This window comes from Ranitomeya variabilis, chromosome 4 (genome assembly GCF_051348905.1).
Source record: "Ranitomeya variabilis isolate aRanVar5 chromosome 4, aRanVar5.hap1, whole genome shotgun sequence".
NCBI lineage: Eukaryota > Metazoa > Chordata > Amphibia > Anura > Dendrobatidae > Ranitomeya > Ranitomeya variabilis.
This window is the reverse complement of record NC_135235.1, coordinates 691,059,811-691,079,434: the sequence shown is the minus strand read 5'-3', so window position 1 is coordinate 691,079,434 and position 19,624 is coordinate 691,059,811. Positions and strand designations below refer to the sequence as shown.

At 46.2% G+C, this 19,624-nt stretch overlaps 1 protein-coding gene across 1 annotated transcript in view; it reads right to left on the bottom strand.

Annotated features, from left to right (window-relative positions):
* The window catches only part of LOC143767640 (uncharacterized), a 430,474-nt gene extending 417,776 nt beyond the window's left edge, over positions 1-12,698 (bottom strand). The window contains exon 1 of the mRNA XM_077256085.1: positions 12,655-12,698. Coding sequence (XP_077112200.1) covers positions 12,655-12,657 — 3 coding nt within the window. The 5' untranslated portion in view covers positions 12,658-12,698. The remainder of the gene's footprint in view (positions 1-12,654) is intronic.
* Between the last annotated feature and the right edge of the window lie 6,926 nt (positions 12,699-19,624).

Genomic DNA, 19,624 nt, shown 5'->3' with positions numbered 1-19,624 from the left:
TTGAGAGTCCTCAGTGGTTGATACCTTTTAATGGCTAACTGAAAAGATGGTAACAAATTGCAAGCTTTCGAGACTACACAGGTGTCTTCATCAGGCAAAGACTAATACAAATTCTGAAGAATCACATATTTATGCACAACATAGCACAGAAAAAAAAAAAAAGGAAAAACCATGGATAAGACAGGTGACATGAAGCAGAATTACCATCAGTGATAAACAGTTATGTCCATAAATATTGTACCAGTTCTTAGATAAGGAATGTTTTATTGTCCTCTGATTGGTGTTGGTTCTGTTGTGATGACCCCACATGGTCTGAGGGGCAAGTTCCTTAGTTGATGTAAAAAGACATAAATCCATGCGACACATTCATTCCTGCAGTGAGACTGTCAAAGGTCATCATCAGTTTATATTCCCAGACTCTTCTGTCTCTCTTAGATTTGAAGTTACCTTTTAACACAAGTGACTTCATGTCCATAACGTTATGATTTGAGAGACAAAAATGTATTGCCACAGGTAGATCCATTCTTTTTTCTCTTATTGTGTGGCGGTGAGAATTCATTCTTGTTCTAAGCTTTTGCCCTGTCTCCCCCACATACAGACCCCCAGTTGGACATTTAGTACAAATAATTAGGTACACCACATTAGAAGTGACGCAGCTGAAAGTACCTGGTATCTTGTAGTCCTGATGTGAACTGGGGATCTTTATGTTGTTCATGGTCATTATAAATGGACAGGTTTTACATTTTTTCTGGTTGCAAGGAAAGGTACCTGCAGCTGTGGGAGAGGACAGGGAGTTCTTGACAATGATGCTTCTTAGATTTGGGGGCTGTCTAAAACACAGTAGTGGGGGGGTCTGGAAAAACGGATTGTAAGTGGGCATCTTTTTGTAGTAAAGGTTGTAATTTCCATGCAGCACCCCTTAGCACCTCCAGAATTGTTCTTGGATGGCAGCCCTGATTCAAAAAGGTCTTTCTGAGGCGACCAAGGTGTTCATCCTTTGGGTTGGAACATATACGATTGTATCTGATGGCTTGGCTGTGGACAATGGAGTTTTATATGTGTTTTGGATGGAATCTGTCCCATTTAAGGTATGTTGGACGGTCGATTGGCTTCTGATACAGGGATGTCTCTATTTTATTGTTCTGCAGCTAATGATGGTGTCCAAAAAGTTAATTTCAGTACAGGAGTAGTTGAGTGACAAGTCGATGGTTGGATGAAATTGATTAAACTGTTCATGGAACGTCTTTAGCTGTGGCTCAGACTCCGTCCAGATGATTAAAATGTCATCAATGTAGCGGTAGTAGGCCAGAGGCCTGATGGGACATGAGGACAAAAAGTCGCTTTCAAGCTTGGCCATGAATAGATTTGCATACTGTGGGGCCATATGCCTATGCAGCATCAATAGTAAAGAGATCTAATGCTAAAAAAAAAAAATCGTGATATTCTCACCTTCCAGCGTCCCCGGTAGTCTTCCCGCTCCTCGCGATGCTTGCGTTCCCAGTAATGCCTAGCGGCTATGACCCCAGATGATGTAGCGGTCTCGCAAGACCGCACGTCATCACAGTTCATTGCCGCAAAGCATCCTTGGAAACGCGAGCATCGCAAGGAGCGGGAAGACTACCGGGGATGCCGGAAGGTGAAAATATCATGATTTTTTTTAATTCCTTTTTTTAACAATTATATGGTTCCCAGGGCCTGGAGGAGAGTCTCCTCTCCTCCACCCTGGGTACCAACCGCACATGATCCGCTTACTTCCCGCATGGTGGGCATAGCCACATGCGGAAAGTAAGTGGATCAATGCATTCCTATGTGTGCGGAATCCCGGGCGATTCTGCACAAAGAATGAACATGCTGCGTATTTTTCTGCAATGCGATTCCGTCATGGAAAAAAACGCAGCTTGTGCACAAAAATGCGGAATGCATTCTAACAATAGGATGCCTAATCTATGCATTTTTTGTGTGGTTTTATCGCGTTCTTATAGCAAAAAACTCGAAAATTCCTGAACGTGTGCAGCACATAGCCTAAAAGTTGACCAGCAAATTCTATTATTTTTACTCACAAATTTGCAAAACCATTTTTTTAGGGACCACATCACATTTGAAATTACTTTAAGGGGCCTATATGATAGAAAATACCCAACAATGACACCATTCTAAAAACTGCACCCCTCAGGGTATGTTCCCACGGTCAGGAACCAACAGCGCTTTGGACGCACCACGTCTGCTCCGTCCAAAGCGCTGCCGGATTTTGAACGCAGGTGATTTCGCATGTGATCATTGAACCGTGTGGAATCACCACACCCTATACACTGTAACGGGGACATTTATCTTGCGGAGACTGAGCATCTCTGCAAGATAAATTTACATGCTGCAGTCTGGAAAGATGTGCTGCATGTGCATCTCCGCAGGGAAGCCGTGAGTGCCGGTGTACGCATAGTGTAGGTGGGGTTTCTTGAAATCCATCCACTATGCTGTAACATCTGGACGCTGCGGATGTATGCAGCGCCCAACCTGCAGCATTTACTAACAGTGGAAACATACCCTTAAGGTTCTCAAAACCACATTCAAAAAGTTTATTAACCCTTCAGGTGTTTCACAGGGATAAGTGGAACATGGAAGAAATGAACATTTAACTTTTTTTCACAAAAATTTTACATTAGACACCATTTTTTTACATTTTCACAAGGGTACCAGGAGAATACGAAATGCAAAATTTGATGTGCATTTTCTCCTGAGCATGCCATATATTGAGGAAAAGTACTGCTTGGGCGTACGGCAGATGTCGGAAAGGAAGGAGCACTATTTTACTTTTTAATCCAAAAAAATTGCTGGAATCATTAGCAGACACTGTGTCATGTTTGGAGAGCCCCTGAAGTGCCCAAGGAGTGGTAAACCCCTCAAGTGACCCCATTTTGGAAACTAGACCTCTCAAACAATTATCTAGATGTATGGTGAGCACCTTAAACCCCCAGGTGATTCATAGAAGTTTATAACATTGAGCAATGAAAATTTTAAAAACAATCACATTTTCCCAACAAAAATAATTTTTTTGACCCATTTTTTTTTATTTTTACAAGGTTAACAGGAGAAAATGAACCTCAACATTGGTTTTCAATTTCTCCTGATTTGTGATGGGCAAACCCCTAGATGTTCAAGGTTCAGTTTTTTCTGCTTTGCAGAGTTTGTTGGACATAGAGCATGTCACTTCTTTCAGCGTTTTTTCATCATTTTTCACCCATTGACTTGAATGGGTGGTGAAAAAACTCTGCAAATACGCTAGGTTGACTTTTCTTGCAGCGTATGTGCTGTAGAAGTCAAGGACAGCCGGGTGTGATGTCACATTCGGCTCTGCTACCTCTAGATGGCAGGCTGCATGATGCATCCTGTCATCCAGCAGTGGACCCCCCATTAGTGGTTGACATGCTGTCATACGTATGACAGCGCAGCAAACACCGCTTCTGATCAGCAGGGAAATCATCCCCGCCGGTCAGAAAGCCATGGCTCCCCGCTGTCATAAGACAGTGGGGAGCGATCAGCTGTGATCGGAGGTGTAAACTCACCTCAGATCACTGGTGTCAGCTGAAGGGACTATTGCTCCCATCTTCTGACACCTACAGCCGCTAATTACAGTGACAGCAGGAGCAGCGTATGGTAGTTTTCATCTGCCGCTCCTGCGCTATAAATAATTATAAAAAAATGCTGTGGGTTCCTCCCTAATTTTGATAACCAGCTAGACAAAGCTCACAGCTGCAACCCCCAGCTGTCAGCTTCAGCAAGGCTAGTTATCAAGAATCGAGGGGTCCTCACACTTTTTTTTTAAATTATTTAAATAAATAATTTAAAACAACGGCGTGGAGTCCCCCCCATTTTTGACAACCAGCCTTGCTAAAGCTCACAGCTGGGGGCTGGTATTCTCAGGCTGGTAAGGGGCCATTGATATTGGCTCCCCCAGACTAAAGGTACCTTCACACGAAACGACATTATAACGATATCGCTAGCAATCCGTGACGTTGCAGCGTCCTCGCTAGCGATATCGTTTCGTTTGACACGCAGCAGCGATCAGGATCCTGCTGTGATGTCGCTGGTCGCTGAATAAAGTCCAGAACTTTATTTGGTCGTCCGATCGCTGTGTATCGTTGTGTTTGAAAGCAAAAGCAACGATACCAGCGATATTTTACACTGGTAACCAGGGTAAACATCGGGTTACTAAGCGCAGGGCCGCGCTTAGTTACCCGATGTTTACCCTGGTTACTAGCGTAAAATGTAAAAAAAACAAACAGCACATACTCACATTGCGTCCCCTGCAGTCTGCTTCCTCCTCTGACTCAGCGCCGCAAAGTGAAAGTGAAAGCAGCACAGCGGTGACGTCACCGCTCTGCTCTCACTGTACGGCGCTCAGTCAGTCAGGAAGTGGACGCAGGGGGACGTGAATGTAAGTATGTGCTGTTTGTTTTTTTTAGATTTTACGCTGGTAACCAGGGTAAACATCGGGTTACTAAGCGCGGCCCTGCGCTTAGTTACCCGATGTTTACCCTGGTTACCAGGGGACCTCGGCATAGTTGATCGCTGGAGAGCGGTCTGTGTGACAGCTCTCCAGCGACCAAACAGCGACGCTGCAGCGATCGACATCGTTGTCGCTATCGCTGCAGCGTCGCTTCGTGTGAAGGTACCTTAAGAATAGCAGTCCACAGCTGCCCAGAAAAGGTGCATCTATTAGATGCGCCAATTCTGGCACTTTGCCCAGCTCTTCCCACGTGCCCTCTAGTGGTGGAAAACGGGGTAATAAGGGGTTAATGTCACCTTGCTATTGTAAGGTGACATTAAGCCGGCTTAGTAATGGAGAGGCGTCAATAAGACACCTATCCATTACTAATCTTATAGTAATTAAATGGTTAAACACACACACATGCAGAAAAAAGTCTTTTAGTGAAATAAAACACCACACAGTTTTGACCATATTTTTATTGTTCTACCATTCCAAGCGAAACCCTCGATCTTCTGTAATAAAAATAAAATAAAAAAAGCAAAAGTATACTCCTTGTTCTGTCGTAGTCCAATGTAACGAGTGTCCCATGCAGTATCTGGGGGAGATAAAGCTTACAACCGGGAGCGCTGCTAATGGGACCGCTGCTAATGCGACCGCTCCTGGCTGTAAAGGCCCCGTCACACATAGCGAGATCGCTAGCGAGATCGCTGCTGAGTCACAAGTTTTGTGAAGCAACAGCGACCTCAGTAACGATCTCGCTATGTGTGACACGTACCAGCGACCAGGCCCCTGCTGTGAGATCACTGGTCGTGTCGGAATGGCCTGGACCGTTTTTTGGTCGTTGAGGTCCCGCTGACATCGCTGAATCAGTGTGTGTGACACCGATCCAGCGATGTCTTCACTGGTAACCAGGGTAAACATCGGGTTACTAAGCGCAGGGCCGCGCTTAGTAACCCGATGTTTACCCTGGTTACCAGCATAAATGTAAAAAAAAAAAAAACAGTACATACTCACCATCTGATGTCCGTCAGGTCCCTTGCCGTCTGCTTCCCACACTGACTGAGCACCGCAAAGTGAAAGTGAAAGTACAGCACAGCGGTGACGTCACCGCTGCGCTCTGCTCTCACTGTACGGCGGCACTCAGTCAGAGCAGGAAGCGGACGGCAAGGGACCTGACGGACATCAGATGGTGAGTATGTACTGTTTGTTTTTTTTGGTAACCAGGGTAAACATCGGGTTACTAAGCGCGGCCCTGCGCTTAGTAACCCGATGTTTACCCTGGTTACCCGGGTGCTGCAGGGGGACTTCGGCATCGTTGAAGACAGTTTCAATGATGCCGAAGTCGTTCCCCTGATCGTTGGTCGCTGGAGAGAGCTGTCTGTGTGACAGCTCCCCAGCGACCACACAGCGACTTACCAACGATCACGGCCAGGTCGTATCGCTGGTCGTGATCGTTGGTAAATCGCTATGTGTGACGGGGCCTTAAGCGACTGGGGAATGAATGAGACGCAGCGGGCGCAGGCTCAGTGACTAGCGGTGACATCACCAGGGGTGAATCTAGCCACACTGCTGCCTGAGGTGAACTTCAAAACGGCGCCCCTCCAAACACATATACAGTACAGCCCCCTATAGGGCTCCCATCTCATATACAGTCCCCCCCATACATTACATGAGTGATAACTATTGTACATTCTACAATAGGTCATAAATCAGACAGTATAGTCCTCCATACAGTATTCTGGGCACCAGTGCTCCATACAGAGTAATGAGCCCCATATATTGCTCCATACAGTATAATGAGCTCCATATATTGCTCCATACAGTATTGTGTGCACCGCACAGCGCCCCATACAGAATAACATGCCCCATATATTGCTTCATACAGTATAATGAGCCCCATATATTGATCCATACAGTATAATGAGCCCCACATGATGCTCCATACTATATAATGACCACAGTGCTCCATACTGTATAATGGCCACACATGATGCTCCATACTGCATAATGGCCACACAGTGCTCCATACTGTATAATGGCCACACATGATGCTCCATACTGTATAATGGCCACACATGATGCTCCATACTGTATAATGGCCACACAAGATGCTCCATACTGTATAATGGCCACACAGTGCTCCATACTGTATAATAGCCACACATGATGCTCCATACTGTATAATGGCCACACATGATGCTCCATACTGTATAATGGCCACACAAGATGCTCCATACTGTATAATGGCCACACAGTGCTCCATACTGTATAATAGCCACACATGATGCTCCATACTGTATAATGGCCACACATGATGCTCCATACTGTATAATGGCCACACATGATGCTCCATACTGTATAATGGCCACACAAGATGCTCCATACTGTATAATGGCCACACAGTGCTCCATACTGTATAATAGCCACACATGATGCTCCATACTGTATAATGGCCACACATGATGCTCCATACTGTATAATGGCCACACAAGATGCTCCATACTGTATAATGGCCACACAGTGCTCCATACTGTATAATGGCCACACATGATGCTCCATACTGTATAATGGCCACGCAGTGCTCCATACTGTTCAATGGCCACACATAATGCTCCATACTGTATAATGGTCACACATGATGCTCCATACTGTATAATGGCCTCACATGATGCTCCATACTGTATAATGGGCCCACATGATGCTCCATACTGTATAATGGCCACACATATTTACTCCTACACACATGGCTGCGCTCCGTACACCTTGCACAGATGGCTCCACTCCGACCTCACGCGGCTCCGCTCCATACACCTCGCACACACCCAGCTCTGCTCCATACACCTCATACACACCTGGCTCCGCTCCATACACCTCATACACACCCGGCTTCACTCTGTACACCTCATACACATGGAGCTCCGCTCCGTACACTGAATACACACCCGTCTCTGCTCCGTACACCTCATACACACCCGGCTCTGCTCTGTACACCTCATACACACACGGTCCTGCCCGTACACCTCATACACATGCGGCTCCGCTCTGTACACCTCATACACACATGGCTCCGCTCCGTACACCTCATACACACGTGGCTCCGCTCCGTACACCTCATACACACACGGCTCCGCTCCGTACACCTCATACACATTCAGCTCTGCTCCATACACCTCATACACACACGGCTCCACTCCATACACCTAGTACACATTCAGCTCCGCTCAGAGGCGTAGCTAGGGTTTCAACTTAGGGGGGGGCGAAACATCTGAGTGGGCCCCTAACCAGTTAACCCTGATTACAGTTACGGTTGCGCACTCTAATTATGAATATAGTGGAAACTCAGAATATGACCGCTGTTATTGAAAATAAATCTATATACAAAAACGAACATTGATTTTACCGCCATATTGTGACGATATGCAACTTTGATGGTCGCAATACTCTGAGTGCCCCTATAACAATACAGTAATGCTTAAGTGCCCACTTAACATTTAATAATGTCCCTTAAGTTCCCTCATGTACTGCTCCATTATACACAGTATGGTGAGCTCAAAGCTTCCCTATACACAGTCTAAGGCCCCCACAGCTCCCCTATACACAGTATGATGATTCTATAACTCCCCGATACACCGTATGATGTTCTCACTGCTCCCCTACAGATAGTATGAGCCCAATGCTCCCCTTTGCACACTATAATGCTGACAGAGCTCCACTATAGAAAGTATAATGCCCCCAGAGCTCCCCTATACACAGTGTAATGGTCCAACAGCTCCCATATGCACAATATGCATTCACAGTTCCCTATACATAGTATGGTGGGTCCACATCTCCCTTATAAACAGTATGATGGGCCTGCAGCTTCCGTCAAACACTATGATGTCCCTCACAGTTCCCCCGTACACAGTATGATGGGGCCACAGCTTCCTTATACACCTTATGATGAGCCCGCAGCTCCCTTATCACAGCATGATGGACTCACAGTTCCTTATACACAGTATGATTGGCCCGCAGCTCCCTTATACACAGTATGATGGGCCCGCAGCTCCCTTATCACAGTATGATGGGCCCGCAGCTCCCTTATACACAGTATGATGGGCCCGCAGCTCCCTTATCACAGTATGATGGGCCCGCAGCTCCCTTATCACAGTATGATGGGCCCGCAGCTCCCCTATCACAGTATGATGGGCCCGCAGCTCCCTTATACACAGTATGATGGGCCCGCAGCTCCCTTATACACAGTGTGATGGGCCCGCAGCTCCCTTAGACACAGTATGATGGGCCCGCAGCTCCCGTATACACAGTATGATGGGCCCGCAGCTCCCTTATACACAGTATGATGGGCCCGCAGCTCCCTTATACACAGTATGATGGGCCCGCAGCTCCCTTATCACAGTATGATGGGCCCGCAGCTCCCGTATACACAGTATGATGGGCCCGCAGCTCCCTTATACACAGTATGATGGGCCCGCAGCTCCCTTATACACAGTATGATGGGCCCGCAGCTCCCTTATACACAGTATGATGGGCCCGCAGCTCCCTTATCACAGTATGAGGGGCCCGCAGCTCCCTTATACACAGTATGATGGGCCCACAGCTCCCCTATCACAGTATGATGGGCCCGCAGCTCCCTTATACACAGTATGATGGGCCCGCAGCTCCCTTATACACAGTATGATGGGCCCGCAGCTCCCTTATACACAGTATGATGGGCCCGCAGCTCCCGTATACACAGTATGATGGGCCCGCAGCTCCCTTATACACAGTATGATGGGCCCGCAGCTCCCTTATACACAGTATGATGGGCCCGCAGCTCCCTTATACACAGTATGATGGGCCCGCAGCTCCCTTATACACAGTATGATGGGCCCGCAGCTCCCTTAGACACAGTATGATGGGCCCGCAGCTCCCTTAGACACAGTATGATGGGCCCGCAGCTCCCTTAGACACAGTATGATGGGCCCGCAGCTCCCTTATACACAGTATGATGGGTCCGCAGCTCCCTTATACACAGTGTGATGGGCCCGCAGCTCCCTTATACACAGTGTGATGGGCCCGCAGCTCCCGTATACACAGTATGATGGGCCCGCAGCTCCCTTATACACAGTATGATGGGCCTGCAGCTCCCTTATCACAGTATGAGGGGCCCGCAGCTCCCTTATACACAGTATGATGGGCCCACAGCTCCCTTATACACAGTGTGATGGGCCCGCAGCTTCCTTATACACAGTATGATGGGCCCGCAGCTTCCTTATCACAGTATGATGTGTGCACAGCTTCCTTATACACAGTATGATGGGCCCGCAGCTTCCTTATCACAGTATGATGTGTGCACAGCTTCCTTATACACAGTATGATGGGCCCGCAGCTCCCTTATACACAGTATGATGGGCCCGCAGCTTCCTTATACACAGTATGATGGGCCTGCAGCTCCCTTATACACAGTATGATGGGCCCGCAGCTCCCTTATACACAGTATGATGGGCCCGCAGCTCCCTTATACACAGTATGATGGGCCCGCAGCTCCCTTATACAGAGTATGATGGGCCCGCAGCTCCCTGTCATGATTTGGTAGTCCGCAGTCACATAAAGTGACTGCAGACATTTATTCCAAGCCTTTATCAACTTTATAGTAATACATTTGGTATTATTACATTAATAAAGCACCACTCTAGCAGGGTTTTTTTTCCACTGCTGGAGTGGTGTTTTAAGCGCAAGTCCCCTGCCCTGGTCATTTACTCATCCTCCGGCGTATTCACTATTTTGTGGCATTGCTGCAGTCGCACGGCTCAAATTTGTGAGTGCAGCTTCTGACTGGCCAGAAGTGAGAAGCTATGTCACAAGCGCTCAATGTAAGACTATGAGGCTATGTGCCCATGTTGCGGATTCGTGTGCGGATTTTTCCGCACAGTTTTTGCAAAATCCACAGGTAAAACGTGTTGCATTTTACCTGTGGATTTACGGTGGATTTCCTGCGTTTTTTGTGAGGATTTCGCCTGCATATTTATACCTGCGGATTCCTATCCAGGAGCAGGTGTAAAACGCTGCGGAATCCGCACAAAGAATTGACATGCTGCGGAAAATACAACGCATGCAATGTATTTTCCGCACCATGGGCACTGCGGATTTGGTTTTCCATAAGTTTACATGGTACTGTACACCGCATGTTAAACTGCTGCGAATCCGCAGTGGCCAATCGGCACCGTGTGCACGTAGCCTGAGAGTGAGGAAGAGGCCAGAACGAGGCTCCCACAGACTCACATTGATTAGTGACCTCTGCGCTGCTCCATGAAACACTGGAGCCTCGGACAGGTCACAAACTGCAGGAGACGGAGCCGAGCGGAGACTAAAACAGATGAAAACGCCAAAAGGTGAGGATCAGACAGGGGGCAGGGGACGCGGATTTTCAGCTCCGCTCCAGCAATGAAATAAAAAATAATGCTGGAGTGGTGCTGTAAATGTGATGCAGCTCTTGGTTACTATATGGGGGCTTCGTATACTAATACTCATAAAAGACCCAGGTGGTACGTATCACAAGTCCCCTAACCCCCCCCCCCGCCAATCTCCAGCCTCCCCAGACAGCAAATATTACATGTGATGGAGTACATATAATATCATAACAAAACATTATAATATTCAGCCACCAGTGACCTGTCCCCCCTCCCCCACTTCAGCCCCAATGCCCCCATCAACTCACATCCACCCCCTCAGGCCCTGTCCCACCTCACCCACCTTCAGCTCCCACAACACCCCCATGGTCTCACATTTACCCCCAGTGCCCTGTCTCCCCTCCCCCACTTCAGTACCTAATACCCCCATCATCTCACATCCATCCCCTCAGTACCCTGTCCCCCCTCACCCACTTTCAGCGCCCACAATACCCCAATGGTCTCACATTCACATCACAGTGACATACCCGAATTTAATAAACCTAAAATGTTCCATCCCCACTTACTGATAAAGTTTGCAGGCAGGACCAGGAAGTGTCTAAGGCTTCTTTTACACTTCAGTTGTTTGGCGTCAGTCTGCTCCGACATAGTGACGGATCGATGGATCCGTCACAATTGTTGAGAAAACGGTTCTAACGGATCCGTTTTTTTGACAGATCCGTTACTTGGGGGTTGTCTGTGAAAGTATCTACTTTTGGGGTGACGGATCCACCAAAATGACGGTCGCGACGTCGTGAACCACCATTTTGGCGCAGACAAAAAACGTTATAATGTCCGTCTATGTCTAGATGACGTCCGCCAAATCTCGCATGGCGGATGGAACGGACGACCATCCGCCACAATCTGTCGCTAATGTATGTCTATGGGAAAATAGCGGATCCGCCAAAAAAAATGGCGGATCCGCTATTTGAGGAAAATGGCGGTTTCAGACTGACGCCAAAAGACTGAAGTGTGAAAGAGGCCTAAGTAAAATGCAAGATGTGGGCACTAGGACCCAGCGTGCCTGAGCCAATCCCAGCGTGCACAGAGTGAAGAAAACTGCAGCCAGGAAAAGCTTCATGATCAGGTCAGACGGGCGAAACCATTCACTGCAGGGGGGAGACTGCAGCCGGCCACTGTGCTAGCAGCCTGCAGCTTGTCAGATGGGAGCAGACATTATACTGCACTGCTCCTGTGCTGTGTTCTGCCTCCTCACAGAAGTGGCCCTGGCTCCCGGTGGGCCCCTTCATGTGACAGGGCCCGGGGCGATGGCCCCCTCAGTAGCTACGCTACTGGCTCCGCTCCATACACCTCATACACACACGGCTCCGCGCCGTACACCTTGTACACATTCAGCTCTGCTCCATACACCTCATACACACACGGCTCCGCTCCGTACACCTCGTACACACACGGCTCCGCGCCGTACACCTTGTACACATTCAGCTCTGCTCCATACACCTCATACACACACGGCTCCGCTCCGTACACCTCGTACACACACGGCTCCGCGCCGTACACCTCGTACACACACGGCTCCGCTCCGTACACCTCGTACACACACGGCTCCGCTCCGTACACCTCGTACACACACGGCTCCGCTCCGTACACCTCGTACATACACGGCTCCGCTCCGTACACCTCGTACACACACGGCTCTGCTCCGTACACCTCGTGCACACACGGCTCTGCTACATCCACACTGTAAACCCCTCCTGACCGCACACATCCAAGGCAGCTTACCATGGGAACCAGCACAGCAGAGTCCTGCAATCCATGGAGGCCCTGATCATGTGACCCCTGACTCCTCCCCTCCTGTGACCTCCTCACAGGTCCTGTTTGCACAGAGCAGCCAATATGTGGTGTGCGGCTCTGCAGGTGCAGGGATGACCGGCTGATATTGCACACCGTGGGTTGTGAGCAGGGGGGCGCGCGCACCGCACTAGTGACAGCAAATGTCAGGGATAATGGAGAGTCGGCACCAGGTGTTCTGACCGCCGCTCTGCCGCCCTGTCTTTCAGTGACGACTGCCGCCTGAAGCAAAGGGCTCAACTTGGCCCATGATAGTTGATAAACCAAGCAGATAAATATATATACAGTCGTGTATCTATCAGAATACTCAACACCTACAAATATGATACACAACCACAAATCTTCAAAAAAGTATATAGTTTATTATTGCACAATAATCACAACATTAAAATAAGGGAACAGACCCCCTTGTGGCAATAGCGTGCAAGGTACCATATAAGGGTATGGGCAGTAAATACATACATCAAATTGACAATAAATTTAATCAGTAAGAAATAATCAGTACCTCTATTATTTTACTAGGCCTAAAAAACAGACAATAATTAAATATATAGAAAAGGCTAGTATGCACTAAATACTCACATCTCCAATTTCATCATTTAAAATACATATGCCAAATAAATACTTAGGATAAAGTGAGCGCTGTGCATAAATAATAAATTACCCCAAAAGAGATAAATAAACAGAATGGTAAGTAATTAATATAAAAATGGGGGATATCAAATACAAAATAGACTCTCCCTCGTCAAAGCTGAAGCGAAACGCGCGTCGGGCCGTGCGGGTTTACCATCGGGGTATGTACAACTATGGTAATATAGTACCGCAGGATAATCATATCTGATGCACTGACATGGCGTGCATCCTAGTGACTAGGCTATTGCCACCTGGTGGTCTGTTCCCTTATTTTAATGTTGTGATTATTGTGCAATAATAAACTATATACTTTTTTGAAGATTTGTGGTTGTGTATCATATTTGTAGGTGTTGCCCCATGATAGCGGCGCCCCTGGACGTCACTGAGCCTGCGCTCCCTCACTGCCTGACCTGAGGTAGCCTCTGCACCGTGGGAAAATGCCAGGGAAGAAGATGCCGCAGGTAATGTATCTATTCTATTATATTCTATCTATTCATCGTATCTATTCTATCAATCTATCTATTCTATCTATTCATTCAAGAGAAAAATGGGCCTCGGAGCGATTGAAAATTAATAAATAATTATTTTATTATAAATATTGCACAAAAGTTTAAAAAATAAATACACAACAATACAAAAGAGCGGGATAGTGACACCTTAGTGCCACGTCCGATATGGTTGGATTGTAAATGCAGAGAAAACCGTATTGAATTTATCCCAATATTATTCAGTAAAAAACCACAAGAAGTTGTCTCACATCCTGACTTAATGTCACAATGGCATAGGCTACAATACAAAAAGGCAAAAAAAGGGCTGAATACAAAGGTTCAAAAAAATCGGTGAATGCAATGAAAGGTACTTGTAATAAACTCAAATGTAAAGCTGGTCTGTATAATCAAAAAAAGTTGGGAACAATAAATAAAAAACAATGCTTTATTGTCATACCACCGAACAAAAAGTGCAATAAAATGCGATCAAAAAGACGGATGAAATTAAAAAACGTACCGCTGAAAACGTCATCTTGTAATTATTTTTTCCATAAAAGTTTTCTTGTGTAAAAGCACCAAAACATAAAAAAGATATAAATGAGGTATTGTAATAGTACTAACCCGAAGAATAAAACTGCTTTATCAATTTTACGACACGCGGAACAGTGTAATTGCTGGTTTTTGTTCATTCTGTCTCCCAAAAATCGGAATAAAAAACTATCCAAAAATGTCATGTGCCCGAAAATGGTACCAATAAAATACCTCACATGACTCAGGGGGCCAAAATGTGGAAAAATTATAGCACTCAAAATGTGCTAAATAAACATCTTTTAGTGTGTGACAGCTGTCAAACATAAAAACCCGCTATAAAAACCAGCTATTCACAGCAAATCAAACCCCTCTTTATCACCCCCTTATTTAGGCAATAATAAAAAAAAAGTATTTATTTAAATTTTCCCATAAGGGTTACGGTTGGGGCTAAAGTTAGGGTTGGGATTAGGGTTGGAATTAGGGTTAGGGTTGAGATTAAGGTTAGGGTTGGGATAAGGGTTATGGTTAGAGTTAGGATTAGGGGTGTGTTGGGGTTAGGGTTGGAGTTAGAATTGGGGGGGGGGTTCCACTGTTTAGGCACATGAGGGGCTCTCCTAAGGCGACATGGCGTCAGATCTCAATTCCAGCCAATTTTACATTGAAAAGTCAAACGGCGCTCCTTCCTTTCCGAGCTCTGCCATATGCCCAAACAGTGGTTTACCCCCACATATGGGGTATCGGCATACTCAGGACAAATTGAACAACAACTTTTGTTGTCCAATTTCTCCTGATACCCTTGGAAAAATAAAAAATTGGGGGCGAAAATATTATTTTTGTGAAAAAAATTTGATTTTTACGGCTCTACGTTATAAAACTTCTGTGAAGCACTTGGGGATTGAAAGTGCTCATCTCACATCTAGATAAGTTCCTTAGGAAGTCTACTTTCCAAAATGGGGTCACTTGTGAGGGTTTCCACTGTTTAGGTACATCAGGGGCTCTCCAAACACAACATGGTGTCCGATCTCAATTCCATTCAATTTTGCATTGACAAGTCAAACGGCACTCCTTCTCTTCCAAGCTGTGCCTTGCACCCAAACAGTGGTTTACCTGCATATGTGGGGTATCTACGCACTCAGGACAAATTGTACAACAACTTTTGTGGTCCAATTTCTCCTGTTACCCTTGGTAAAATAAAACAAATTGGATCTGAATTAATTTTTTTGTGTAAAAAAGTTAAATGTTCATTTTTTTTAAACATTCCAAAAATACCTGTGAAACACCTGAAGGGTTAATAAACTTGTTCAATGTGGTTTTGAGAACCTTGAGGGGTGCAGGTTTTAGAATGGTGTCACATTTGGGAATTTTCTGTCATATAGGCCCCTCAAAGTCACTTCAAGTGTGAGGTGGTCCCTAAAAAAAATGGTTTTGCTAATTTTGTTGGAAAAATGAGAAATCACTGGTCAACTTTTAACCCTTATAACGTCCTAACAAAAAAAATCTATGTTTCCAAAATTGTGCTGATGTTAAGCAGACATTTGGGAAATATGATTTATTAATAATATACGTCTATATGGGTTGGCGCAAGTGATTTTACACAGAGGTATTTGCTGCAAAAACAGGACAACATCACAAAATTGTCAATACAAAAACATCTTTCATACTACATAATTTGAGCAAAAATACATTCTTAAGTCATAGAATTAAATGACATATTTATTGGAAGTACAATTAAAATCTAAATTCAACCCGTCGATTGTTACGAATAAAAACAAATTCAAATAAGTCCAAATTTTGTCCTAGATGTCTGGTTGATTATCTCCAGAGCGTATCATATTTTCAACAACTGGTGCACAGAGTTATCCACAGTTAATGAACTTGCAGATAAACCTGTATAATGTGCATGATGCTGGGGTTTCCTCTCTCACTGTAGTGCTTTAGCCCGCAGTACGAAGTTCTTCTCTGAGGATGATGATGGCAGCAAAAGAGTTCTTTCAGGAGCGTGGTTCCGGCCGGTGACACATGCTCCTTTAGCCTTCTTCCCAGCGGCATGCGAGCATGATCAAGCTCGTGTTTGAGGTCCGCGGCACTGTAAAAGACCTGTAGGACCTTGTGTGACGTAGGCTGTCACGTGACCAGCGGGGGTAAGAGGCGTCGTTAGGACCAATTCCTACGCGTTTCGGAGATCGCGGTCTCCTTCGTCAGGGATGGTCCATTGGAAGACAAAGCTGCTTTATATTCAATTTTCTCATTTGCTGCAATATAAGAGAATAGTATCCCCATACAGGTGACAATCCAGCAGCTGTCGGCTGTACACTATAGCACTATAGCATTTGGACTTATTTGAATTTGTTTTTATTCTAAACAATCGACGGGTTGAATTTAGATTTTAATTGCACTTCCAATAAATATGTCATTTAATTCTATAACTTAAGAAGGTATTTTTACGCAAATTACTGTATGTAGTATGAAAAATATTATTTATTAACTATTTTGTGTGATATGACTCTCTAATTTCAGGGCATAAAAACTAAAAGTTTGAAAATTGCTAAATTTTCTACATTTTCGACAAATTTCCATTTTTTCACAAATAAACAAGTCATATCAAAGAAATTTTACTACTATTATAAAGTACAATATGTCACGAGAAAATAATGTCAGAATCACTGGGATCCATTGAAGCATTCCAGAGTTATAACCTCATAAAGTGAAAGTGGTCAGAAATGTAAAAATTGGCCCTGTCATTTAGGTAAAAATAGGCTTCGTCTCAAAGGGGTTCAAATAAATAAATAAAACAGACCATGAAACAATATGTTTAAAAGCGGCAAAGGGTATTAGCAGTTGCCCGGAGATAAGGTGTGGCTCTCCTCCAGGTATATCCTCCATTCGAGGTCTTGAAACAGATCAACGCAGTCTCCTACAAATTGAAATTGCCTGCTTCTTTGCGTGTGCCTAACTCTTTCCATGTTTCCCACCTCAAACCAGTAGTTTTGACCTCCTTCTTTAAAGACCCAGGTTCCACTCCTGAGCCCGTCAGTGAGGAGGATGTTTTTGAGGTAAAGAACATTTTGGCCACTAAAAGAGTAAGGGGTAAGATTTTTTATTTGGTGGATTGGAAAGGCTTTGGTCCTGAGGAGAGGTCATGGGAGCCTAAAGAGAATATCCAGGCTCCTCTCCTTCTGAAAAGATTCTATGCAGGCTTGAAAAAGAGGGGGCGTAAAGAGGGAGATACTGTTACACCCGGTTCGGTCCCTGTACCTTCGTGGGGTCCCCATCGGGACTCCCGCTCTGTGCTGGCTCCACGCTGTCCTGACAGGGCCTCTGCTTCCCCTCCCTCCTCTGCTTCCTGGCATGCAGCCAGCAGGTCCTCGGGCTGTGTGCTTAGGTCATGCGCACGTACCCTTGCGCCTGGTCTCTTAAAGAGATAGCGCGCATTTTCGAAAAGGTGCTTCTGACCAATGGTGTGTTAATGATTACTATTTCTAGCCCCTCCACCATAGGGAGGGTGCCGGAGCAACAGTTGCTAACTTCTGGTTCCTGCTAGCATGTGCTTATGTTTCTGAAGTCTCTGTCAGTGCTCCGCTTACACTGTTTGTCTCCACAGACTATCTGCTACCCATTACCTGGCTTTCCTGGACGATCTCCAATCTGCTTACTCCAGTTCAGTCTCGTCCCACCATTCAGTCACCTGAACCTCAGGACAACTTCAGTACCACTGGAACCAGCTTCTACCCATACCCCCGGTACCCACCGGTTAGCTCTACGTGACCCACTAACCCTGCTTGTCTGTCTGTCCCACTGGGTCAGCTACCACAAGTCTGGGGACTAACTGGAGGTAGCACCCATGTCCCCCATGTATCCCATTCTGGCCCTGTTCAAGGGGTCTTACCACAGGTGTCTGGGCTCACGTAGTCACGCCCCCTTCGGAGCCCCCCAGACCGAGGTCCAAAGGTTCCACGTTTAATTACAATAAAAACAAATGTGAACTTCACCATCTGTGCCTCCATTTCCATTCGTTACAGATTGCTCCGCCATGTAACCCGCTGGATGCCAGACACCTCCGGCTGTGGAGTTATGTCAAGAGGTTACCTGTCTGAGGGGTCAACAGGACAAAATCACAACTTTTCTGCACAACTTGTCTACTCGTATGGATACCCTGGTCTCTTCAACTGCACCTGTCTCTGCCACTGGCATCCAGTTATCTAACTGCACAGCAAGTAAAGGTCCTCACCTAGCGGTTCCCACCGACTTCCGTGGTGATCCCGTTCAGTGTTGGAGGTTCATTAATCAGTGCACGCTGCACTTTGAACTCCTGGGGCATATGTTTGCTTCTGATTGGGCTAAGGTGGGCTTCATTATGTCTCACTTTGACGGAGAGGCTCTCGCTTGGCTGAATCCGCTGTGGGAGAGAATTGATCCTCTAGTTACTAATCTTCAGTCTTTTCTAGAGGCATTCCGCAGGACCTTTGATGAACCTGGTCATGCCATGTCGATAGCTTCGGCTCTTCTTCGACTACGTCAGGAGGCTCGTACTGTGGCCCAGTATGCAGTGCTGTTCCGTACTCTTTCATCTGAATTATTCTGGAACAATGAAGCCTTGGTGGCCACCTTCTGGGAAGGTCTTTCAGGAAGATTTAAGGATGAACTGGCAGGACGGGACGTGCCTACAACTCTGGATAACTTGATTTCTCTGGCAGTCCAGATACACCTACTGTTTCAAGAACGATCCAAGGAGATCAAACGTGAAAAGGGGTCCTACCACCCGGTTGCTAGTACTCCTAAACCAGCAGCCTCCTAGACTTCGTTCCCCTCACCTATGGCTATGGAAGTAGATCGAGTAAGCTTTGGTAACCGCCGCCAGGAGGCACGTCGCCAGGAGGGGAGCTGTTTCTACTGTGGCAGTTCTGAGCATCTTATCTGCTCCTGTGAAAGGAAGTCGGGAAACTCCAATGCCTAGGGTCTGTAGGAGAGGCAGCCCTAGGTAAGGATCATCTCTCTCCACCACTGCAAATAACAGTCTCTGTGATCTTTGGCAAGGTAAACTTTTCGGAACTCCATCACCTGGATTCTGGAGCTGCCGGGAATCTCATTCAGCAGGCGGTCGTGAATCATTATCAGATACCAGTCCAACGCCTTCCAGAACCGTTGCAGGTGACATCCATGGATGGCAAACCCCTGTCCAAGTCCATTTGGTTCCAGACTGAGCCAGTGGAACTCCGGGTAGGTTTAACGCATTCAGAAAGAATGCGCTT